Source organism: Monodelphis domestica, chromosome X (assembly GCF_027887165.1).
Source record: "Monodelphis domestica isolate mMonDom1 chromosome X, mMonDom1.pri, whole genome shotgun sequence".
NCBI lineage: Eukaryota > Metazoa > Chordata > Mammalia > Didelphimorphia > Didelphidae > Monodelphis > Monodelphis domestica.
This window is the reverse complement of record NC_077235.1, coordinates 47,639,586-47,665,457: the sequence shown is the minus strand read 5'-3', so window position 1 is coordinate 47,665,457 and position 25,872 is coordinate 47,639,586. Positions and strand designations below refer to the sequence as shown.

The window sequence follows — 25,872 nt, the reverse complement described above, 5'->3', positions numbered from 1 at the left end:
GCTGGAATAGAGGGGGTTGTGGCAAAGGTGGAGGCGGCTGTGGTCAAAGGTGAAAAAAGAAGATTCAAGATAAGACTCTCTCCCTTGGATAGGGAGAAAACTTTGTGAGCAGACAAAGATCCTGATGGGTCAGGCTTCTGGGTCTTAAGGCATTTCTTGACTTCCACGTCTTCAGGAAGTGACTGCTGTCACTTCAAATATTTCTGTGGTTTCCTGACTTGTAAGAGGGTGACTGGTTGTTAAGCTCAAGAAGTAGAAATTTGTGGGTTGGTTCATAATAACTCATGTTTCTCTTTTGCTTACCTCATAACCTGGAGCAAGGATGTGTGCTACAGTAAAAGGAGCCCAGATTTGTAGTGAGCGGACCAGGGTTCAAGTTTAGCTTGGTGTAACCTTGCATATGCCACTTCTCTCCAGCCTCATTTTCCTCATCTATAAAAGGAGAAGGTTGGTCTTGGTGACTTATGAGGCTCTTTCCAATTCTACACTTAGTACCCTATGATTTCCAATATGTCTTCTAGTTTGAGATCTGTGATTTTGCGGCCACATTTAGAGGTAGGTTTCTCATTGTTCAGTTGTGTCCAACTCTTTGTGACTCCATGAACCATAGCTATCTGTGGGGGGTTTTGGGGCAAGGATACTGGAGTGGTTTGCCATTTCCTTCTCCAGTGGAGAAGTGGACTTTCCCAGTTTCCTCTTAGGCTTAGGGAGGGGAAATGTCTTTTGCCTATGGGTTACAGGGTTGGTAATACTGGGTGTCAAACCCAGATCATTGTGATTCCCCAGTCAGGCACTCCATACATTTTCTATAGCATGCTGTCCCTGTAGGAAAATATTCATGGAGCAATAGTGTGAGATGCTAAGTTACTTAGAAATACTTTTGAGGGCAGCTGGGTAGCTCAGTAGATAGAGAGCCAGGTCCAGAGCCAGGTCCTGGGTTCAAATATGGCCGCAGACACTTCCCAGCTGTGTGACCCTGGACAAGTCCCTTAACCCCCATTGCCCAGTCCTTACCACTCTTCTGCCTTAGAACCAATACACAGTATTGATTCTAAGAAGGAAGGTGAGGGCTTAAAAAGAAAAGAAAAATAAAATAAAAGGAAAGGAAAGGAAAATACTTTTCACGAACAGTAGTCCTGGAAAGAAGAATACTCTGGTAGTTATCATTCTCAAACCAAAGGGAACAGTGAAAGTCCATGTGAAATATAAAAAATAAAATTCCATAACCTAACTGGATACATATCCTGTGACTAGAATTAAAGCTCAGTTAAAGTAATTTATTGGCAGCTGTTCAAAATGCTCTCAACTCTTGATTGATGGGGATTATTTTTGGCAAGTTGCCTTGGATGAAGAGTCAAAGCCAGAAAGGGTATTTGTAACACCAGGTGGGATGTACAAGTTTAGTGTCTTACCCTTTAGACAGAGGAATTCATGGCCTTCTTTCCAGAGCCTGGTTAATACCTTAGTAAGTGGACAAGGGACATCTGCCATAACCTGTATGGATGACCTGAGTATTTTTAGCTAGGGTGTAGTTGAATCTTCCAGAATACTTCAGGCTGATATTAATATTAAGTATGGTCTGAAAAGAGAGTTTTACAAATGGAACTTGGGATTGTCAATGTGTACTTTCAGTAGTCCGAGATTTGGGACACAAGAGGAGGAGAAAAGTGATGAGAATAGCTCCCAGTTCTGTGGTGCTTTGTAATTTGCCAGATTCTTTTCAGACGATACTCTTGGGAGTTGGATTGTGTGGTTTTCCTCATTATGTTAGGAAATCCGAGGTCTGAAATAGGAACCCATTTGTCTGTGGCCACAAGGAGGGTAGCAGAGAACCGTGGTTAAGAGAACCAGATATGGAGTCAAAGGACTTGGATTAAAGTTGCTTGTGTGCTCTTGGGCCTCAGTTTTCTCCTCTATCAAATTATAATGGACTGCACAACCTCTGAGGTCCCTTTGAGCCTTACACTGGGGAATCCCATGGACATAGAACTGTATGTACTTCAACTATGTTGCACTACAGACCTGCATGAGCAATTTGTTTTTTAGGGGAAAATCTATTTTAAATTGTAAAAAAACTAGCTTTTGGGACCAGAACCTGGGAACTACATGCCTCTGATAGATCACTGATCTTGTGGTTGTCACTCAAGTCAACAACATCTTTTTAGTGGTTGAATCCTACTGCAAAATTAAGGGATGGAGTCATGTCCTGTGATATGGTGTGATTCAGCATTGTGTTCTCCAGAGTATTTTTTTCACCCTAAGTGTTCCTACCAAAAAAGGGCTAGCACAGTTTCAGCCCTCTCCTATTTCCCTCAATTTGTAGGTCAGGAAGAGTCCTTTCTTATCCATCAGGCATGATGTGCTAAGAAAACTCACATGATAGCTCCATCAGAATAATAACACATCAGAACAGCAATGGGGACCCCGGGGTGAAAGAAGGAAATTTTATTTAGCTATTCAGTGCACCCTGTGCCCCTTCATCTCTCTGCTTTGTGATATCATGACTAGTAACAGATTTGAATGCCTTTGTTTCTCAAGGTGCTTATCCCTTCCACACTAATAGCTAGAATCTGCAGGGACCTCTAAATATTCTTCTAGACAGCTAACTAGAAAGCCACATACTTTGAATCACTGATCAGATGCTTTCAGAACCATCTCAAAATGGCTAATATGATGTAGAAGTGAGAGTGAACAGAATTTAAAGAGAGTTCAAGAAATAGAATAGAAATGAGAAAGAAAAGAAAAAACAAAATAATAAATATAGAATCCGAGGCAGAGGAAAATGAAGCTTTGATGAAATTGAGATGAGGGGAAGGATAAATCTTTGTCATATTTTAAGTGTTAAAATTCTATTCACCTGTTCCTCCCATCCACTGGTGATATTTCTGGTTTGCTTCTATGTTACCCCATGCATGATTCTAAACCCCCTTTCAATCTTGGTTGCTTCTGGCATTCATTGGGTCCACCTGTTGTGGATATTTCAGACCTCTGATTGATGTTTGAAGGCTGAAGATTCTAGTACACTCTTCTCTAATTTGTATACATTGCAACTAAAGACCAACAACTACCTAATGTCCTTAAGAGGAAAGAACAGTTAGTAAGTGGTTTAGTAGTGCTTTTCTGGAAACATTTTTATTTTAAAGGTGAATTATTTTAGGTAGACTTCCTCAATTAGAGATGTTACACCATATAAATATTCGATGGTCATATCTTCTTTGTGAGACTTGTGAATCACACAGTTTTCATTTGCTGAGGACCCATCATCAGGGCACAGCTTTGTAGTTGATACTCAGAGGGATTCAATCCCCAAACAGGTTGTTTCTGGGGACAAGGTAGAGAAAGATATGTTTCTGCTAAGACTAGAATATTTCCCAGGTTTCACCAAGGTGTTTTCTAAAAGCTCAGGAAGGAGGGGGCAACTGGGTAGCTCAGTGGATTGAGAGCCAGGCCTAAAGACAGGCGGTCCTAGGTTCAAATCTGGCCCCAGACACTTCCCAGCTATGTGACCCTGGGCAAGTCACTTAACCCCCATTGCCTAGCCCTTACCACTCTTCTGCCTTGGAGCCAATACACAGTATTGACTCTAAGACGGAAGGTAAGGGTTTCAATTTAAAAAAAAAATCTCAGGAAGGAGATGTAAATGTAACTTCTGTAAGGATGGATGGGCTTAACTAATCTTGATTTGTTCCAGATAACATTGATATAAAAGAAAGGGGAGTCTAGAAAAGGGTGATTCAAAAAGTGTCTATCCAGCGTTGTCCAAGTCAGATATGGAGACCGTACGTAGTATATAGAAGTGTTCCAGTCACCAAAAAAGTGTTTGAGGGTTTTTCTCCATTGGTAGCAATAGGAAATTGTAGGGTTATAAGACTCTTTCCTGTTTTTTCTCCATCCTTTATCTTCTCCTTTTTCACTTAGTTGCCCCTACTAGTTGATGGAGTCCTTGGATTCACAGTGGATTGAAGTAAGATTCCCCTATAGTTGAGAAGAAAAGTCGGGTTTTGGCTAGCTCGAACATTTCATCATGAAGGGAAGGTGTCGATGCAGATTCTGAGACTGAAGAGTAAAGCTACAGCTCAGGGTACTTAGCAATGCCCTGGACAAGATGGGGGAGCAGCAGTGGGAGTTGGGAAAGGAGGATTTTGGCCCTTTTATCATTCTTTCTATTCCTTGGTCTGGTTTGGTTTTTACCTTCAAGGGGATCAAGCTTGAATGGAATGAATTGGTCCTGACTAGTACAGCCAATTCTCGTTACCTAGAAAGGGAAGAAGTAGGAAATCCCAACTGGACCAGTAAGGGAGCAAACATTGAACTGGCTGTTATGATATGATATAACGAGGGATATGTCAGGGGTAGAAAATGCAGTGAATGAATTTATTAATTGCAGGCATGAGATAAAGTACCGTAAGGAGAGAAAGATACAGGTAAAAGAGAAATCCACAAAGGTAGACCTTGGATTGTTCTTTTGTTCTGGGCTATTAGGAATGTCCAAGAAGTGTCCAAGCACTTTTTCAACCTTTGGACCTTCTATCCCTAAAGGAGAAGGGGAACCAGAAGCTGGGATGTCAACCATGAAGATGCAGGCCAAATAGGCCACTGAACTCTCTGGGTTTGACTCTTAAGACTGCATAGCCCTTGATATTTGGAGTTTGATCCTCCCAGTGGTGCTTGTGAGGTAGCAGACTTTGGAAAGAAGCCCTACAATTGTAGCTGTAATGCGACCTCACTATGTGACACTCTGTCAGAGAGAAGTGAGAGTTGTATCTTGGGATCCCCTTCTCCTGGCTGCCTCTAAGGAGGGACATAGTTTACTAAGGCACCAGATAGATGGTCCTCTTTATGGTCCTTAGTGGTCAAAGTAGGGAAACAGTTGGGCGTTGACAATGAGGTAATATGGTTTTCAAGGGAGTAAATGCAAGAGGGAACTAAGGTTTTGGGGATGGCTAGGGTTAGTATCATTGAAACATAATGAATTGGGAGAAATGATTCCGAAATACATCCGGGAGTGGAAAATTGGAGGGATTCCTGGAATGCTGCCATGAAACCCCACAGACTAGGGTTGCCAATGACTCAGTGACTCAGTTACTCTGTAAACAGTATGCTGGGTCTGTGTCATGGGATTGATTTAGGATCTGAATGAGGCCAGTGATACTTTAGGTTCTGTCTCAGTGAAAACCACATTGAGATCTGAATAAAACCAGTCTATTGAGGAGTAATTGTGACTTAAAACCAGCTTGTTTTCCTGCGGAGTTCCCTCCCGAGGATGCAATGGCCCTACCTTTTTCATTTTGGGAAAGGAGTAGTCTCATAATTGTGGAAATGGGCAGCAGTTAGGCTAGGTCAGATGTCAGCATCAAGCAGAGATCATGAATCATGTCTTTTCCAAAGAGCCATAGTTACCGGATAGGTGTGAATTGCGAGGCCAAGCAGATTCAATTAATATGAGGGCACATTCCCAACCCTGATTCTCCCTGGGTATGACCAACTTGCTTGTGATCAGAGTCTGTCTCTGAAGAACAGGAGAGTTCAGAAAAACCTGGAAAGACGTCTATGAATCGACACAGAATTCGGAGAGCAGAACCAGGAGAGCAATGTATACAGTAAGAAAAATATTATACAAAGGCCAGCTGTGAAGGTCTTAACCATTGGCAGCAAAACAAGGGATTCATGGTGAAAATGCCATCCACAGCCAAAGAAGGGACTGTTGAGGTCTTCTGCTTTATTTCCTTCATGAGATTTTTAGTATATGTGGGATATGTGCCTTCTGTCATGACATGAGCAATATGGAAATATGTATTACATGAAAGTACCGATAGAACTTGTATCGAACTATGTACTGCCTCAGGGCAGCAGGGGGAGAAGGCCGGAGGGAGAAAATCTGAACCCTAAAATGTCAGAAAACAATCACCAAAAATGTAACTGAAAAAAACATTTTTTAAAAGAAAGAATATTTCTGGTATCAAGGGTACTCCTGGTATGTGGCGCAATACATATGTACTACTGATGTGCGATACACATGTAGAGGACAGCACCCAAAAGTGGCTGTCAGAGGACCTACGTTCTAGTTCTTTCTGCTGCTCATTTCCTGAAAGTGTAGACTTAAAGTCGTTAAGGACTATGGAGATCATGTAGTTCCACTCTACCCAAATGAAGCCCTTCACTCCTACTCATTTGTTTTCTAGAAATCCTTCTTCTGGTGAGACAAACCTTTTCATTCTATTGACTAGAAATTGGTTACTGTACAGCTTCTGAGATCAAGCAGTTGTCCATTTCTGGGCCTTAGGTTCTTGAGTTGAACTAGATGCTGTTGATGGGCTTTTTTGCCTCCGACATTCCATGATTTATGAATTTCATTCAGGTAATAAGCCCGATTTTTCTCCATTTTTCTTACTACTTCATTTTCCTTACACTGTTTTATGCATTTTTGTTTGAATGCCTTTAATGCTTAAAGACACTAGAGCAATTAGGTGGCACAGTAGATAGAGCACAGGGCCTAGTGTAAGGAAAACTCCTCTTGCTGCGTTCAAATATGACTTTAGACACTTGCTTTGTGTATGGGCAAGTCACTTAACTCTGTTTTCCTCAGTTTCATCATCTGTAAAAGTTGCTGGAGAAGGAAATTGAACACCCTCCCAATATCTTTGCCAAGAAAACCTCAAATGGGATCACAAAGAGTTGGACACAACTGAAAATGACTAAACAACAACAGTGCTTAAAGAAGGTATTTTACTTTCCAAAAGAAAATACTTCTAACTCACAACTTAAAATGGAAAGTTGGCTTCTACATAAAAACTTTTTCTTAGAGTTCAGAACATCAGAGGGGCAGACATTTTAAGAACTGTTGGTTATGTGCAAAGATCTGTGTCTCAGTGAGTGCTCAAATGAAGCCCATGAAAGACTAGTTTTCTTATTTGTAGAGAACTCAAAGCAGGTAACTGACATACCAAATGAAAGAACCAAACTCAATGGACCCAATCAAAAAAGATGCAATTCAGGAGGGGCTGATGTAAAGCTTTACCTTTGTGTTCAAACATCTAACTCTCTAAGTGTAAGATGGGAGAAGGGTGGCTAGAACTGTTGTTCATAAGCAAAAGCAAGCTCCAAATGAGGGGCTCCCCAGAGAGGTGGTGCTATTAGAGACTGCAGCAAGAGAAGCATCTCTCTGGTAAGCAAGACAGTCTTCTGTACTCTTTCTCACTCAGACTACTTGTGGAGTAGCCGGCTTAGTTCTGGATGCTCTGCTTTAAGCTGAAGACTATCTGAGATGGCAGGTTGTATAGAGGAATAGTGAAGAGCCTCAAGGTCATGTCATATGAGAATTGTTTGAAGAAAGTGGAGGGATTTAGCACAGGCAAGAAAAGAGTCGAAGAAGACACACAGATCCTTGAAAAGCATTTGTCAGGTGGAAGAGGGATCACCCATGACCAAAGGGTGGAAATTGCAATTTAGGCTAGATATCATTAGAGCTGACGCAGAGTGGACTGGACTGCTGTGGGAGCTGGCGGAGTCTCCCTGTCTAGTAGTTTCCAAGTGATAGGTATGTTGGGGTGCTTATTGTTCTATCAGGTGAGGGTTGGACATGATGGCCTCTGAGGTCCCTTTTGACTTGGAGACAATGGGATTTTCTGTGGAGGATTGTTTAGAAGGTGGACCCAGGGAAGAGCAGTTAGGAAGCCTGAACTAGGGTAGTGGCCATGTACCTAGAGAAAAGATGACAGTCAGGAGAGATGTTATGTAGCTATATGTGACTTAGCTCTAGATGGGGGCTCTAAAGAGTCCTTTACTTTGACTCCTCCAGTCTGACATAGTTCCCATTGCTGTTTGTCCTCAATTTACCTGTCAAGTTTCACAGAATTCATTCATTCCTTTATCTAAGATTTGTTAAGTTAACTTCTGTTACCAGTGACCAAACCTGGCACTGAGAAGAGATGAAGATGTGAACATCTCTCTCCTTTGCAGAGGTGGGGTCCTATGGATGTTGTATATTAGATAGTCTTTTAGGCTGGATTGGTTTATTATTTTGCTAAACCAATTTTCCCCATTCTTTTTTATTCTTTGGTACAGAGAAATGGTCCTCTGAATTGGAAAGGGGAGAGGGACAAACTCAGAAATAAAAGTATAAAAACCAAAGAAAGCCATTGAAAAACCTGCTCCTTGTGATGCTGTGATGCACTTGGTGGAGACATAAAACCAAATGGCCTTGAACTGCTAACAATCTACTAGACAGTTCCAGGATTGGATGAGCAAGGCCGTGTTCATCCTAACTATTGTGTTGTGAATTGATGATGATTCTCTAGCATGCAGCCATCGTTTGGTTTGCTCTGCTCATCGTTTTGGTCTGTCTCTACCCCCATGACCACTGTATTTCTCATCTTCTGGATTTTCTCCAGGTCTGACCATAAGCTACAGAAAGCCTTCCACCTAACATGAACGTAGGAGGCAGTTTTCCCCTTTGTTTCTACTCCACGACTGAAGATCTGAATTGTGTAGTGGCTTGAAAAAAGCTCTCCCAGTGCATTGAGCCAAGGTTTTCACCAGTAGATCTTTATTTCAAAACGTCTAGCATACCCCCCTTTAGTAATGTGCTTTCTAGGCCCCTTGAAAAGTCTGTCATTTTCTGAGGATTGGATTTTTCCTCTTGTTGGCTTTTCTTCCCATGCTTTGGTGTGTATAGTAAGTAGGCCAGCTGTAAGTTTCAGCATCTCTAATCTCTGCTTTTACTATCTAAACCCCAGTTTTATTGTTCTGCCTATAATTGAGTTGCCATATTAGAATTCTTTTCAGCACAAATAGTCTTATTTCTGTGGAGTACATCTACCAAACAAATGAATCAAATTGGCTTAGCAATGAACTATGTTCAGGCTGTCTCAGTTTTGCTCCAGGAGAGGGATGGCTCTCTCTGTGGCCACTCCCGGCGTTGGGCCTAATTTGGAGGCTGAGTAGTTCTCCAGGTATTTATATGTAGTGTTTGGTATTTTTACTGGATCCTATTCTTCTCCCTGGGATCACCTAAAATGGTAAGAATTTTCGAGTGGGATTAAGGTTGTGATCTCTTGGGAGGGGTGGGGACATCTGCTCTTAGTTATTTTTGTATTAATAGCCTCCCCTTAAATGTATGTTATCAAATGAGCCATATTCTTATCAGCTGAGGTAGTGGCAACAGTGGTGTGGAACTGCAGGAGAAGTGGCTCTCCAAGGCATGGCTTCCCAGAGACACTCGGGTAAGGAGAGCCTGAAGTGCTCTTTTACAGGCTTTTCTTCAACAATGATTGACACTGTGAAATGGATTCGATTAGGAAAAATTGGGGGATTCACCAGTTTGAAGCTTATAGATCTTGGCACTGATCTTGCCTGCTTTTAGAGTCAGCACTCATTTCCAGCACAAGGAACTGTTATTCCTTGGGAAAGGGCGCTGTGCGGAGTGGTCATGATTTCATTTTATCTCTTTATCCCCAGTGCGGGGCTTGCAGAAGGCAATTTAGAAATACTTATTGAATGAATGAATTTCAAATCTACAAACCTGATAACAGATTGTTGCATTAATTCTAATCAAAAGATGTAAATGGCTTAGAAAGCCCCAGGGCAAGGGTTTGGGCATGCAAGTTTGCTCTGTTTTTTGTTTTTTGATGAGTTTGCAATCTGGTTACATGCATGTGGATTTTTACTTGTGTTAAAACTTACTCTTCATTTTGACTTTGCTGTTCTTGGATAGAGGCAATGTTCCGGAGCCATCCCCACTTTCCCCCAGCCACTTCCCCTGAAAACAAGGGGGACACATTGGTGGTGAGTGCACAAGAAACCCGTAGTCAGTGAACTGGGTGAGAGAGGGACCATTCTGTCTTGTTGGCTGGGATTTTTTCTGATAGCAGCCTGCTGCTTCTCCCTTTTCAGGGTGAGCCTTTTGGGATGCCCCTTTCCCTCCTCCCAAAAAGCAACTTTCTCTCCGAGAGCCAAAAGAAAGGCAGTTGGATGGGAAGGACTGGAGGAAAAGAAAAGGGAAATCTGGGCCACTTTCCTAGGGTAATTATTCTGTCAAGTTTAGAATTGCCATTCAAGGCTTCTGAAAATTATTTTGCTTTAAAAAAAAACACCCAACAATGCCCTACACCCCATTTCCAGGCATTAATAGTTCCTTTACTATTAAGAATTCCCTTATCCCTAGGTACATAAGAGCAACACCTTTTCTTACAAAGGAGATATTCTTTGGAACCCAGTACAATGTGCTCGAGATTGTGTTAATCAGCTAATATACACCGTCTGAGTGTGGAGAAATTATTCCGCTCTGACTTGCCTGGGTATATCTTGGCTGTTTGGTAGTTGGTAGAGGCACATTTGATTTCAGTCATTAATTAAATAGCACAGTTATTAGCTGCTGAAGTTGATTTAAAAGGTGACAGACACATTGACAGCCCGCCTCATTTTAAGTTATGAATTATGCGAGGTCCCTACGTATGACTGTGGTCTCTATAAAACCAGAAGGTGTACGTACAGCATTGAAAGGGCCGTTCATTCTTGGAGTAAACTGGATCAACTTGTATTTAACTTTCCTGTCGCCTATTTCAAGAACTATAATTCCAGCTTGGTACTAGGAGACGAGCTACATCACAGGAGAGGGGATGCAGGGTGTGCCGGTAAAGTAGGCGTGGCCAATGTGGGGCCATTGCCCAATTCAGGCTGATGTCTTTGTTTGTCTATGCTTAAAATAGACCCTCGAGGAGGAGAAGAACGTGTTTCCTTCCTTGTTTTAAGAACCACAGAGCCAGTAGCCGGCCTCCCTTCTCCGCTTGAGCTCTGACAGGCAAGTTGTCAGAGCAAAGGAAGCAATCTAGCTGCCGGCCTGCTGGTATACAGTTACTCCTGACATTCACACAGCCATCAGATCCCCTTAGAAAGAGCTGTCCGGAGCTGACACATGGTGGACTTAATGGACTCGATCAAGGCCAAAGTAAAATCTTTTAGGCATTTGGGGCCCCACTAAGTCTTTGTCCATCTTTGCCGTCCCTTAGAAATACATTAGGGCTATTATATCGTCCGAGCATTGCAATTGCCTGCAAACTCTGTGCCCCTGTAAAGTTTTTCTGCAAAGCCCAGGTCTCCTGTCCTCTGAAATACAGTAAGCTCCAAACTGCAATCATCAAAATGCACTTAGTGGGAGGGGCTTCTTAAGGAGCAATAGGCCTGGGGCAGCTAAGTGGCTCAGTGGATGGAACATCACACCTGGAGACGAGGGGTCCTGGGTCAAATTTGGCCTCAGATACTTCCTAGCTGGGTGACCCTCAGCAAGTCATTTAACCTCTGTTGCCTAGCCCTTACTGCTCTTGCTTTGGAACCATTGGGGTTTTTATCTTTTTTTTTTTGCTTTGAATTTATTAAAGTAATTAATTTAGAATATTTTTCCATGGTTACATGATTCATGCTCCTCCCCCCCCCCCCCATAGCTAACGCACAATCCACTGGGGTTTACACGTGTCACTGATCAAGACCTATTTCCATATTATTGATAAGTGCACCAGGGTGATCCTTTAGCGTCCACAGCCGCAATCATACCCCACTGTCCCATGTGATCAAGCCGTTGTTTTTCTTCTGGGTAGCAGTGGTATGGCTGGATCAAAGGGCAGAGCCTTTTAAAGCCCTTTGCGCATAGGAACCATTGTTTCTAAGATAGAAAGTAAGGGTTAAAAAAGAAGAAGAGGCTATTGGCCTGCTTAGCTTAGTTCACAGGCTCTTTGACCTTGGAGCTGGATACGGCCTTATGGAGTGTCTCATTCTAGTCTCACCCACTTGGCTAACAGGGGAGGAAACTGAGGCCTCCAGTGAGGAAGTGAGTTGGTTAGAATAGAGGCTTGACTGTTGAACAATAAAGACACACATGCCTTAGGGACAGTTGGGCTCAAAACACTGTGTGCTCTCTCAGTGTTGGGGAAGAGACATAGTCTTCAGGGCTGTGAATACCAGAGGCGGCTAAGAGGAAGACCTGGCCAAATTGTGAGGTAGGTGACCTCAGTCTGTGTCGCTGTCTGTCCTCACTTAGTCAACAAACAACACTCATTGATTATGTCCCTAAAAATCCCAGATGGGGTCAAGAAGAATCAAACATGACTGATCGGCAACTATATGTATCTTGGTACGTAGGTATTAGGAGCAGCTGATAGGAGTAAGTTAACCTCCCCATTTTCTGGTGACTTATGAGCTACTGGAGGTGATTATACATGTTCTGTGAGGCCCATTCTTTTTGTTTTTTTAACCCCTCACCTTCCATCTTGGAATCAATACTGTGTATTGGCTCCAAGGCAGAAGAGTAGTAAGGGCTAGGAAGTGACTTGCCCAGGGTCACATAGCTGGGAAGTATCCGAGGCCACATTTGAACCCAGGACCTCCTGTCTCTGGGCCTGGCTTTCAATCCACTGAGCTACCCAGCTGTCCCCGAGGCAGCCCATTCTTACTCTGGATACTTTTTAATTTCTTCTAAACTCTGAAACAATGAAAAGGCATTAATGATTAATGATTAATAAAGGCTTAAGGCAGGTCCCTTCCCCAAGGCATCTGCATCTTCAAAGGGGCCTGACTCCTTCAAAATGGAGACCAGGGTGTGGTTATTGTAGAAGCAGCTTCACATGAGGCCTTTCTATTGAAAAATGCCATTTTCAGGATGGTGCAATGGTAAGGGCTAGATTTTAAAATCTGTAGACATGGGTTCAAATTCTGAAACAACTACTTATAAAGGTACATTACCCTTCTGGGTCTTAGTTTTTCATCTGTAAAATGGCAAGATTAGGTTAGATGATCCCTAAGTATGACATCTACTTCTATCACTTAACCTATGACTCTAGGATCTTACTTGGGGATGGCCCTCTTCAAGCTGTAACGCTAAATCACTACCTAACCCCCCCCCACCTTCTCCTCAACTCTGTTTTTCTTGTGTCCCATTCCCTCAGGCCTTTCATTCTTCTTTTTAAACCCTTACCTTCTGTCTTCTTGGAACCAATACTTTGTATTGGTTTCAAGACAGAAGAGTGGTAAGGGCTAGGCAAGAGACTTGTCCCAGAGTCACACAACCAGGAAGTCAAACCCGTCCTGTCTCTAAGCCTGGCTCTCAATCCACTGAGCCACCTAATTGTCCCCAGGACCGGAATTCTTGATGAGTTAATGAATGCTAATGGCCTAATGTGCATGGTACTCTTTTCAGCAGTTAACATACCTATCTTCCAAGCTTCTATTTTATAGAGTCACATATTTGAGAGCAAGAAGCCAAAGGAATGATAGGAATGGCAGGATAGTGGAGGGAGATATTTTTGGAGAAGGGGTAGAAGGGCTATCAAAGCCTAGCATATCCCAGTACCCAGCAGCCTCTGATTAGTAACACTGTGAAGAAAAGAAGAGAAACTTGAGCATGAGTCTTGTTAATAGATCCCCATTGGTACCTTCCCATATATAGGTCTGGTGGGATTTCTCTTGTCATACCTCATCATGGGTGACAGTCTATTCCATTTTTATTTAGTCTCCAGATAAACTGTCCTTTTTGAACAACTGCGCTTTTCCTTACCAGTGGTTTAATGTGATCTATTGGATATTTTCAGTCAATCAATGTAAAACTTAGATACCTATGCTTGTTTCGGTTGTGAGTGACAAACCAATGTAGGACATCTGGCCAAGGACCAAAGATAAAGAAGACCAAAAATAACCTTTAGAAAATGATTTTTTCCATTTCTATTCCTACTCATTAAGTTCCTTGGGGGAAGTACATTGTTAGAAAAACTGTAAACAAGTTGATTATAACAATAATATTTACATATTCTTATCTGTGGTCACTTAAAATGGTAACATATGACAATATAATCACCATTTGCCTAAATTGGATAGATAAGAGACAGACAAACATTCCTCTACCATTGTAGAGCAGCAACTTTTCTGTAACTGCAAGTGTTTTTAAATTGCCTGAAGCCTTGAGGAGTAAGTAATTGGTAGAGGAACAGCTAGATTCTGAATCTTCTTTTCTCTAAGACTGACCTGAGGCCTTGTGTCCTCATTTTCTCTTCTCTGATTTGATCAGTGTTGGGAATTCCCAGTGTAGAATGGCCATCTACCAAAGCAGTTTAGAAACTTATTTGTCATATGGCAGTGTTGGTGAACCTTTTAGGAATCACTTGCCAAAACTGCACCCTCAAGTCACCTATGAGTCCCCCACATTACCCAAGACAGAGGAGGAAGGAAGTGCTCCCATTGGGTTGCTGGGCAGAGGGGTAGGCATGTGAAAAATGTCCTGAGGCACAGTGGAGAGGGGGGAACGGAGCAGCCTTTGCCTACACAGTATATGGTCTTGGTAAGTTTCTTGCAGTCATGAACATCCCCCATTCCTTGGCCTGCATGTGTCAGTCAGTAATACTGATTTCTCTGACTTCTAGGTCGGGTCTCTGCACCTATTACCCTTTGTGTGTGTCCATCTAAGAGAACCCTTTCTTTGGCTGCCAGATCAAGCCTGGGGCTCCCTTCTCAGAATTGGGTTTGGAAATCTTTGAAGGAAATGCTGACTTTCAGTTAGAGGCCAGAGAAAAGAAAAATATCCTTTTTCTTCCCTCCAAGTCACAGACCTTCTGAAATCAATTCCTCTATGGCCCTCAGGTTAAGTACTCCTGAAGTGGAATATTGCCTGTGCTGTTTAACATGAGGAGTGTTCAAATTGTTATCTGCCAGACAATGGACATTTATTTGAGAGTCTTCTGTGCATAAGACACTAGTAGGTGCTGGGCCAAAATTAAGCTGAGAGTCTGGGAGGGAGAGGAGCCGATACAGGGAAATCTGCCACACATGCCAGACAGGTAGTCACTACCCCGTCTAGGGATTCACCGACTCTGCCTTAGATTCCTGTAACAACCTTTGAACTGATCTTGGTGATTCTAATCGTCTCCAGCAGCTACCCCCATCCTTGCTCGTGCTTTTGGGAGGAAGAGAACTCAGCTCCCCATGTGACCTTCACTGCATTACATGACCTCTCCATACCTGATGGGGTTTGTGCCAGATGACCTTTGAGCCCCCTTGCAGCCCATGATCCACTAGCCTGTGAGTCTCCTGAAAACATTAGCATCATGCCGAACTCCTGCTCAAGGCCTACCTGATGGAGGCCAAACTCTTCTGCTTGGTGGTCAAGGCCCTCCATAGACCATAACTTATATATGTGATCTTTGAGCCTATTGTGCCCCCAGACAAGTCATTTAGTCTCTTCACTGTCCCATAAGCATACTTTGGATGTTCCTGGCCAGGAGCTTTCCTCACGCTTTCCAGCCTCCTCCCTTAGGACCCAGTTCAAGTCTGTCCTCCTCTACAGGGTCAGCCCTGATTGTTCTCCCCGTAATTATCTTAAGAATGAGAATGGGAGATTTGTAGGGACTGGTGCACCCTGAGGAGTTCATGTTGGAGCTGAACAAGAGTGCTCCCGATGGCACAGTAACTGGCTAGCCATATGGCTTCCGCTGCTTCAAGGCCACTCACTGCTATAGAGGAGAGTAGCGATTACTAGCAAGTTTTTCTTGACATCCAGCCAAGATAATGTTTTACTGTTATGTTGGTAAAGCACTTAGCGTGGTGCTTGGCACATAGCAGCTGGGTAATGAATGCCCGTTTCCTCCTTCCCTCCATCCTTATAATTTGCTCATCCATTCCCTTATTTAGTAAGCATTTGTTAAGTGGCTATTATTCTGTCCTAGGCCTTAGAGCCCTTGTTTCCTGGTTTCTGATCTGCATTTTTGGTATCTCTGCAGTTTAAACACCCCTGGCTTTAGTTACTGTCTTAATAGCCATTTTGGTTCTGATGACTTATGTGAATGTGGTGACAGGGTTTCACAACAACCCTTCCATTAACAGACTTTTCAGTTGACCAGAATTTCCTCTAGCACTCCAGGATGGTGAGAAGGAAGCCTAAGAAAACAAGTTCCCAAGATGCCAGGTTTAGAATGGAACAGACTTTACTTATAGTTTACCTAATTCAGCCCTTCGACTTCATGTGGAAACAGCTCAAGTGACATGGGTAGATTTGAACCCAAGTCCTCTGATTCCTGATGAAGTGACTCTACTGTGCTCATTAAGCCTAACCTCCTTGGCTTATAACACATCTTCATACAGGGTTCTACAGAGTGTGAGTAATAAAAGCCCTGGGGCCCTTTGTAGGACTGTCAAAGAAAGACACTGTCAAGTTCAGCAGTTCTATGTAGTCAGGCATAGCATAAGACTTGGATGTCAAAGAAGTGGGGCAGCACCATTTCCCACCATGTTCATCCCTGAACTTGGGTGCTTGTTGTTTTTTTTCAATCCGGAGCATATTCTCTTAGTACCAGTTCTGTGACAGAAGAGTGGTAAGGGCTAGGCAATGGGGGTCAAGTGACTTGCCCAGGGTCACACAGCTGGGAAGTGACCAAAGCTACATTTGCACCTGGGACCTCCCGACTCCAGGCCTCTTTACTCGACTCTTGAGCACTGGGTTTTCCCCTAGACTTCCTTGCTCTCCTTATACTGAAAAGCCGAGGTGGAAGGAGGGACGTGGAGATTCACTTGAAGTGAAACTTGGGCACTGCCATGTCTTTTCCACTGTATTGTTCATCCGATAGCTATGTTTTGCAGGTGGGATGTTGTACAGAATGCTGCTGGTACTACTGCTAACAGATGACTTTGCCCTTTGTAAGGATAGGCTGGAACACTTGTGGATAGTTGTTGGACTTGAAGTCGGGAAAGACCTAGGTTCCAACCCTGCCTCAGATGTTGTTCAGTTGTAAGCTTATTTCCTCATCCCTGAAATAGAAATGATAATAGGCCCTACCTCAATGTACTGTTCATAGGATCATAGGGGTAGAGTTAGAAGGAACCGTAGAAGCCATGCAGTCTAGCTCCTTCATTTCTCCAACTGAGGAGACAGAGGCAAAGAGCAATTAAGTTATTTGCTCAGCACCACACAGTCAAGACCAAACTGAGGATGTTTGTTGTGAAGCTCAAATAGGATAACGTCTAGAGGGCTTTGCCAATCTGGAAGCATTATGCCAATGTCGTCAGCATCATCACTGGCTAGATAGGAAGTAGCTAATATTCTGGAGGCATCGACTCTAACCCACCTCTGCCCAACATCGTCCTTCGGGCCAGGGATAAAGCCCCTTTAGTGAGGGGCCATTGGGTTTTGGGGCAGCCGTGGAACTGACATGCAGTTTCCATTTGTATGTTTGCAGCTTCCCCTCACTGCTTCGGGTTCTACCCTGGGATAGAAGTCCCTCCCATCTCCCAGTCCACATATGTGGCGTGTGGCAAGTGGCCTTTGTGGCTGGTTTCACTTGGTGATCAATAACATCTTGTTTTCCAAGGTTAACATGTCTGAAACTTTGGGCAGGGTGGAAGGCTTCCCATTTCAGTTTGGATCGTTAGAGATTCTCAGGGGAATTACTTGCCCAAAAGATAAATGTCCAATTAAGCACTTGAGGACAAGAAGAGTGAGCCAAAGAGAAGAGAGAAAATCTATTACTTCCCTTCTGTTATTTTACTTTCTGGCAGAAGAGAGAGGAACGGCCAGCCATTTCTGTGCTCAAATAACTCCACCTTCTTTGTCCCTCCTTTTCTTGGCCAAGGAAATTTGGAAAGACAAACTTTGATGTCCTTCTCATTGCAGCTATGTCCTTTCTCATCAAAACTTCTTCACCTCTGCCTGTCTTGCCTTAGGATCCTAGAGCTCCAGCTGAAAGGGACCTACAAGGCCCAAGAAACTGAGGCCTAGGGAGGTGAAGTAACTGGCCCAGGGTCCCAAAGGGCCCAAGGACCACAGCCAGAGTTTTACCTCAGGTCCTCTGATGCCAAGTCTACTCGTTTTGTCTACTGCAACATACTACCTCTCCTCTTAAGTCATATTACCTAATAACAATTGCTCTCAAGGCTTCTGACTCAGCTACTAGGTGACCTTGGACCCCAGTTTCCTTCCTCTGTTAAATGGGTTGACTACATGATCTCTGAGGTCCCACTTTCAGCTCTCACCATCCATGTATCTCTTGTCCTGAAATGGGAAGTAGTTCCAAGGGCTCCTCCTTATACTTAGATTCTTTACTGGGAGGAAAGCTAAAACTGTCCAGATTGCAGTGTACGTGGAACCCCCCTTGCTCTCTCTTAGCTCCTCTTTGCGGTGCATGGCACGCAGTGAGATCTCTGGGTCAGAACGTCTGTACATTTTAGTCAGTTTCCAAATTCCTTGCCAGAATGATTGGACAAGTATGTGTATCCATGGCTGAGGTGAAATGGAGGAGGAGGCCATGTGCGTGTGTCCAGAGGGCATATCAGTGCGTACTTCAGGCTCTGAGTGTGAGGGCGGCAGTGCAGACAGATGATTGTCTAATATTCTCAACACCTTGAGAAAATGAAATAGGTGACTTGGAGGCTAGGAGAGAGCTGCAGCAAGATTTCAGACAGATGAAGGGAACGTCCAGAAAGATGTTGCTGAGTGCGTCAGCTGCATTTGGTAGGGAGGAACAAAAAAGACGCCTGCTTTTCCTCTAGCTCCTCTGTCAGCAGGTCTAAGAGGAGCACCAGCCCTGGATTCATTGTCTTCCAGAGGAAGTAAGCTTTCCACGAGTGCAAGACAGAAAGAAAGTGAGGAAGACATTGTGAAAAAAGAGGTCCTTTTCACCAAATGGGGACCAGAGGACCCAGTGGGCAAAGGGAGTGGAGGATAGGTGCCAGGGAGGGCACTGCAGAGCTGTGTGACAAGGAGAGAGGCTGGGAAATGGTAGCACAGAAAGGAGATTTTTGTCTCTACCATTAGGACCTGGAATCAGGGGTATAATGAACAGGAGAAGGAGGTCACTAGCTGTTGGACTGGGGAAGTAGCAGATGACTTGAGTGCTGTTGGTCCATTTTCCCTTCTGACAACAGGAAGCAGTGGTTGGAGGCAGCAGGGAGACAAGCTTGGTAACTGGCTGGTGATTGGTTTGTCGAGCTTCACATTTAGCCTAACATTCCTTTAGTCTTCCTGATTCATTTCCACAAGAATTTATTCAAATCAAAAAGGGTTCCTGCTCTCAGAAAACACGTACATTGCTCACTCTATATCAAGTAGGGAGTAATGTTTGTTGAGCAGGCAGCATCAGGAATTACCACTGGATTTCAGCCCTGATGTAAGTAGGATTTCCAGAAACAAAGGGAAATCACTTTCCAAAATGGGGGACGGCTTACGCAGAGGCCCAGAAATGAGAAAGAAATTGGTCAACGTGATTGGATGGACCATAAAATGTATGAAGGGGAGAAATAGGTCTAGAAAGATAGATCAAAGCGGGATTAGAGTCAGTGGGAAGAAGCTGCTAGAGTATCTAGAGCAAGGGAGGGCCTGTCATTGGAGTTTTATCTAGAACTCTTGAGAACTACCTTATTCTTTATAAAGGCATCAAAAGAGAAAGAAATGAAAATGAGTCGCCTGTGAAGGGCTTCAGTGGAGACGATGCTCTTTGAAAGAGTGACAAGCTGTGGTCACTGACTGACAGCAGGCAGTCTCTCATCTGACAGATTTAATTTTCCTGCCAAATGGCACTTAAAAATATTAATAATTGTTCTTGGATGTTTGTTTCCCCCTGTAGCTTTGAACCAGGAGCTTGCAAAGCCTTGGTCATTATAATGTTTTCATAGGTCACAAGCCCTGCCCTAGCAAAAGCTCTTCTAGAAACCATTCCTGATCTCACTCTGGGATTCGTCTGTCCCCTCCCTTCATCCACATGACATAGAAGGCACCATTTTTATTGTCGCTAACATCACAGTCATACTTCTCAGAGGGACAAGTTGCAGTGTTTTGGGGGCTTTGATAAATAAGTCTCTTTGTGCAGTAACTTGCCTCTCAGACAAGTGTCACAGCGGCATGCTGCATTTCGCAGTTAGCTAGAATTGGGGGAGCATCACTCCTACCTCATTTGAAAGCAAATCAACTGGGGTTTTCTTTGCTTCCATTCCCCTCAACTCTCTCTTTGGACACAAAGTCTTGAAGTGTAGAAGCCGAGACTCCATCTTCTAAGTATTTGAGGGGTTGCCACACACACACAGGCCATACATATGTATATCAAATTTTTGACTTGTTCTGCTTGACCTCAGAGGGCAGAAGTGGGAGAAATGGATGGAAAGTAATCCAGGGAGGACAATTTAGGTTCCATGTCAAGGAAACCTTCCAGACATCAGAGTTCGGTAAAAGTGGAACGAGTCTTCAAACTGAGGTAGGATGGGTCAGACAGCCAGAGATCCCGTTCAATTCTCAAATTCCATGCACCAGGCAATCAGTTTGCATTGAATAAATGTTTATTGAGTGTTGAATGACGTTGTTTGAGGTTCTGGGCTAAAAATTCCATTAGGACTTGAGTCAGCTCTAGATCTGTTCATTCCCCTAAATTCACTGAGAGTCTTTAGAGAGTTGCCTGCAATGCGGAAGGGTGACAATGACAAACAAATGACTAACTGGCTTGCCTGGGCATCCCAGGTGGTCGTCATAGTTGGGTAGGACTGGAAGCCAGGTCTTTCTGACTCCCTAGTTTTTATGTGCCAATTTACACTGTGCTGCATTTATTTTACAGGTAGGGAAAATGAGGCCCAGGGAAGAGGCTTGTCCAACGTCAAAGCTGGGCCTAGAACCCTAGTTCTTCCCATGTTCCGTTAATTGGCTTTCAGTAGTTTTATAATAGCGACTTTATTGCTTTACTGCCATATCAATGATGGCACATTGCTCTTTGCACTTGACTTAAGCCTCTATTGTTCTAACTACACCAGTAGCAGAGGCTGCTAGGGCCCATTTCTTTTATGAATTGCAGGATCATCTACCTGCTTTTTACATTCACAGGACATGTGAAATGATGCTGTTGTTGTTGCTCTGTATTGGCCCTTTTTTTTAATCCTCACCTTCTGTCTTGGAATCAATACTATGTATTGGCTCCAAGGCAGAAGAGTGGTAAGGGCTGGGCAGTTGGGGTCAAGTGACTTGCCCAGGGTCACACAGCTCAGCGTCTAAGCCCAGATTTGCACCCAGGACCTCCTGACTCTAGGCCTGGCTCTCCATCCACTGAGCCACCCAGCTGCCCCCCTGTATTGGCCTTCTAATCAAACTCATCTGACCAACTGTATAGTACATACCTTTGAAGAAGTGTTCATCTGTAAGTCAGTACTTTTCATCTCAGGACTGGCCACTTTTGCACCTTTCTCAAAGAGACCATTGGTAACTGGTCCATTGGATACTGTGTGGAAAGATCTGGCTCAGAAAACAGAGGTTCAATTTCCAGCTTTTGGCTGCATGACGTTGAATCACTTCCCTCCTCTGAGCCTCAGTGTCCTCATCTGTAACACGAGTCAGGTCTCTAACTCTGAGGTCCTTTGCAACTCTAAATCTATGACTCTAATTTGTGTACGGATAAAATGGATGCACAACACTTGGCTGACCTTTATTTGGTGTTTTATAAAGCATTCGCCATTCTTCCAGAGCAGCTACTTACTGCTCCCAAACCCCGGCACTTTCTGGCCTTGGTTCCAAGGCAGAGTTAGAGCAGCTTTTGCCAAGTTAGCTTAGAGACAGGGTGTGGTTTCCCGGACTCCCTCTGTACACTTTAGTTGTCCATGGCAACATCACCTACCAACTGTGGCATGTGCTGGTATAAAAACCTGCAGTCACCAGGGCAGGCCGTGTAGCTGGAAAGTCTGCGGTGAGTACTGGGCCTTTTCTCCTTTTCGTTCTTCTCATCTGAACTGCACGTCGGCTTTTTGCTTTGCATCATAAGGAGAGTAGAGGAGGATACGGTGCTCCATTCCTGAACTAGCTGGAGAAGTTAAGTTGCTGGGCTGAACTGAATGGACGGAGTCAGGGCAAAGGGGGCAGGTGTGTGTGGAAAGCAGTCTCTGCTTTGGGACTTCTTGGATGGTTGGGGCAAGAGAGAAATGAAGAAGTCCTTTAGGGCACACACTGTTTGTTTCCTTTCTGTGTCCCCGGCAGCCAGCTCAGGGCCAGGTACAGGTGAGGCAGCTGAGGAAAAAGGTAGTTGAACTGAATTGGTTGGGGTGGGGGGAAGAAGGGGAGCTCTGTTTTCCTAAATCTCATTCTGATAAGACATTTCCAGATTGGTATTAGTGTATGGCATGAAAATAGAACAACTAAAGTATATCATAGAAACGCTCTTTGTGTGTGCATTGGGCACGTTCTGTCTAAAATGCTTTTCCATTCATCACTCTGGAACTACATCCTGGTAGGAGTGGCAAGGCTAACAGTACCGTCTCCATTTCCTAGGCGAGAAAACCAAGAGGGCTGCCAACTGGCCGTGTCCTTTTATAGATTGATTTAAAAGTCTGTGTATACACATAAAACCCAGTGGAATTGCTTATTGGCTATGGGAGGGGGAGGGGAGGGAAAGAACCTGAATCAGGTAACCATGGAAAAATACTCTAAATTAATAAAATGAATAAAATTTCCAAAAATAAAAACAACAAAAAAGTCTGCGTTTAAAAACATACAGCTATGTTCAGCTATTGGCCTTCTTTATTCACTTTTGTTAGAGTACTTGATCTTAGAGAGGAGACTTATTGTAAGTGTGACTGAGAAAGGAGAAGGAAGCTGTGGAGGTCCCTGCTTCTCAACATTAGGAATATGGGGAATCTGGGAGAAAGATAATGAGCATTTGGGGGGAGGTGTTGAACAGGTGTAGCTTTGCAGCTTTAAAAACCACTCCGGCTGTGTTCCTAAAGATGAAATTGAGCAGAAGTGGAATCTGAAAAGGAAAAGAGTATGGAGATGGCCAAGGATAGACCCTTAAGGACTAATCCACCTGTGCAATGGTTTTGATTTTGGAAAAAGGAGGGCTCTAAGGGAGGATCTTGCTGATATGGCTTTAAGTAGCATCCTGCTCATGAAGAGGACTTCTCACGATCCCTATCATGTTCTGAGAGTCTTATGAAATTTTGCACAAAAACTATTTAGGTAAATTGAGGCAGCCAGGTGGTACAGTGGATAGAGCACCAGGCCTCGAGTCAGGAAGACTTATAGGCATTCACTGGCTGGGTGACCCTGGGCAAGTCACGTAACCCTGTATACCTCAGCTCCCTTCTCTGTAATGAGCTGGAGAAGGAAATGGCAAACCACTGCAGTATCTTTGTCAAGAAAACCCCAAGGGGAATCATATAGAGGCAGACTCAACTGGAAAACAACTGGACAACACTTTTAGGTAAATTAGTATCCTTTTGTAGATGTGGGGAAAGTAAGGCACCAAGGACACTCATGGAGGGCTTAAAAGATAGCAGCTTGCCTCCTTTTGCATTCCATTCCATCTCTAGAAAAGATTCCATCTTTTCTTCTTTCATTATTGGTTTACACAGTTTCAACTTCCTTCTGGCGCCTCACATTTCTGGCCTTGGGGCCCCACCCTTGTCCAACCTTAGCTCAGATAATCCATGTGTAGGGAAAACATCAGGCAAGTTCTCTTTCACCTTTTTTCAGCCATAGTATAAAGTGTACCTTCCGATGAACCCAGCCCATTATTAAACTTTGAAGGGTGGGAAACTGCCCATTATTACATCTTTGTTGTTTGTGGGATGCTGGCCACTATCTCGGAGGACTATTGGAAATTGGGCTGTGGGGTATTACCAAGAGGTGAGGAATGGAGTCAGGGAATCCCCCCCCCCCCCCCCGGCATGCTTTCTGCCTGGGGCCCTGGCCTAATAGCAGTCTTCTGTATGGAAGTGTGCTGGACGCCTAGGTATCAGCCAGGCACCCAGCAAGAAGGCAGTGTCTGTCCTGGCTTAGTCACTCATGGTTTCCCTGCACTTTCTCCTCAGGGCCTGGAGGCTACACTGTGGGCACCATGTCTGAGAAGTTTGACTGCCATTACTGCAGGGACCCCTTGCAAGGGAAGAAGTACGTGCAGAAAGAGGGCCGTCACTGCTGTGTGAAATGCTTTGACAAGTTCTGTGCCAATACTTGCGTGGAATGCCGGAAACCCATTGGGGCTGACTCCAAGGTAATGGCCACACTGGCCCTAGATCGATTGCTTGTGTTGGAGGGCAAGCTCAAGGCTCTTTACCAGCCTTGCCACAGAACGCTTAGAGGCAGAAGGACTAAAAGCTAACAGTGGAGGCGCCGACACTGTCAAAGAGCCTTGAAATCATACTGAGTTCCAGAGTACACCGTACAGTGCCCCACCGAAATGTGCATTGATGTCCTGCATTTATAGAACTTCTATTCTGTTACTTTTCATTACCAGGACTGCCATGTAGGCCCAGGAACAACACTGAATTTCACAGAGATAAAGAGGGACGGTGGTAGGGAAAGCAGGACTTTAGACACCAGCTCATTCCATAGACATGGAAACTGAGACCCATAGGGCTGAATTATTAGTCCAAGTTCACATAGGTGGCAAGTGGCAGAGCTAGGGTTCAAACCTTGGTCTCCCGATGTCTGACTCCACTTTGGACAAACTGTGGTGCCTCCTGAGACTTTGAGAGAGTTGGTTCATCTCTTTGGATCAAATAAGCCCTCAGATCCCTTTTCCAGGGCTCTGAGATTATACTGTCCATGGCACTGTTCTACACTTGATGTACAAGGGCCTCATTGCAAATCTCTCTGAACCCAGGCGAATTCTAGTACCTTCTACTGGGTTCTCATTGTTTGTTTGGATTTTTCTAAGGTTGAAAGGAAAGTGTGAGATTTCATGTGGAATGCCTGAGATCCACTGGGGCTGGTTCCAGGGTAATAATGGATACCATAATGGGCAAAACAGTTAGCAGTTGAAATAGCATTTTGTTTTTGAACAGTCCTTGTTCCTAGTCACACTGCTGGCCTTCTATTCTCTCCATTGTTCCTCTGGGGCCAGCGCAAGGGAAAAGGTGACACCAACATGCCGTCTCATAAGTTCCTCATAATTAAAAGTTGGTTGTCTCTCTGATGGTAAAATAAAGATTCACTTCTCCTGGTTTGTTATACTTTTAGGAAGTGCATTACAAAAACCGCTATTGGCATGATTCCTGCTTCCGCTGTGCCAAGTGCTACCATCCTTTGGCCAATGAGACCTTTGTGTCCAAAGAAAATAAGATCCTGTGTAACAAGTGCACCACTCGTGAGGACTCGCCGAGGTGCAAAGGATGCTTCAAGCAAATTGTTGCAGGTACTTACCTTCTTCCATCAGAGATTCTGGGTAGCTGGGTAGGCAGGCAGATGGGCAGAGGATAGATGTGCATTCAGCAGTACCGTGAGTTCTTCTGTGGTTCCCAGCATAGACAAGTCATGGCCTTCACTAGAAGGCAGGGTGTGGACACATGCTTTGCATCTCATAGGTGAGTGAGCGAAATTGCCCCAATGCCAGTGTTAAGTTAAGGCAACCACTTCATCTGAGATCAGAGGCTGGCAGCCATCAGGGAGTGTGTCTGGGCCACATACACACCTGAATGAACAAATGAATGTTGTAGGCATGTGGATTTGGAGCTTGGAAAACAGTCCAAGTTTATTCTTTCTTCCATTGTGTCTAAACAAATGGTATTCTGAGCCTGTCTCCTCCCTCGCTGCCCCATCCAATCCCACAGAAGCATAGTCTCTTGCTCAGAAGTGCTTCAGAGGGGAGTGTTCCCCCTTCTTTCTCTGTTAGTGGAGGCAGGGGGTGGAGGGGCAGGACCATAACTGCCACTGTAGTTGACCATTCTACTGCTCCCTCCCGTAGGAGACCAAAATGTCGAATACAAGAAGAACGTTTGGCATAAGGACTGCTTCACCTGCAGTAACTGTAAGCAGGTCATCGGAACTGGCAGCTTCTTCCCAAAGGGTGAAGACTTCTATTGTGTTACCTGTCATGAGACCAAGTTTGCCAAGCACTGTGTCAAGTGCAACAAGGTACATTTGCAGGGAGGTTTTGTGGC

The 25,872-nt window shown here is 44.1% G+C and overlaps 1 protein-coding gene across 5 annotated transcripts in view; it reads left to right on the top strand.

The window, feature by feature from the left end:
• Window positions 1–25,872, top strand: part of FHL1 (four and a half LIM domains 1) — a 106,081-nt gene that overhangs the window by 75,976 nt on the left and 4,233 nt on the right. For 2 of the 5 annotated variants that reach the window (XM_007506078.3, XM_056808778.1), the window contains 3 exons: window positions 23,803–23,984; window positions 24,953–25,127; window positions 25,677–25,846. In XM_007506078.3, the coding sequence (XP_007506140.1) occupies window positions 23,829–23,984; window positions 24,953–25,127; window positions 25,677–25,846 (501 nt within the window). In that variant the 5' untranslated portion in view covers window positions 23,803–23,828. Of the gene's footprint in view, window positions 1–9,069; window positions 9,222–21,617; window positions 21,857–23,802; window positions 23,985–24,952; window positions 25,128–25,676; window positions 25,847–25,872 lie in introns of those variants that run through there. The other 3 variants (XM_001379142.5, XM_056808777.1, XM_056808776.1) reach the window with 3 other exon arrangements.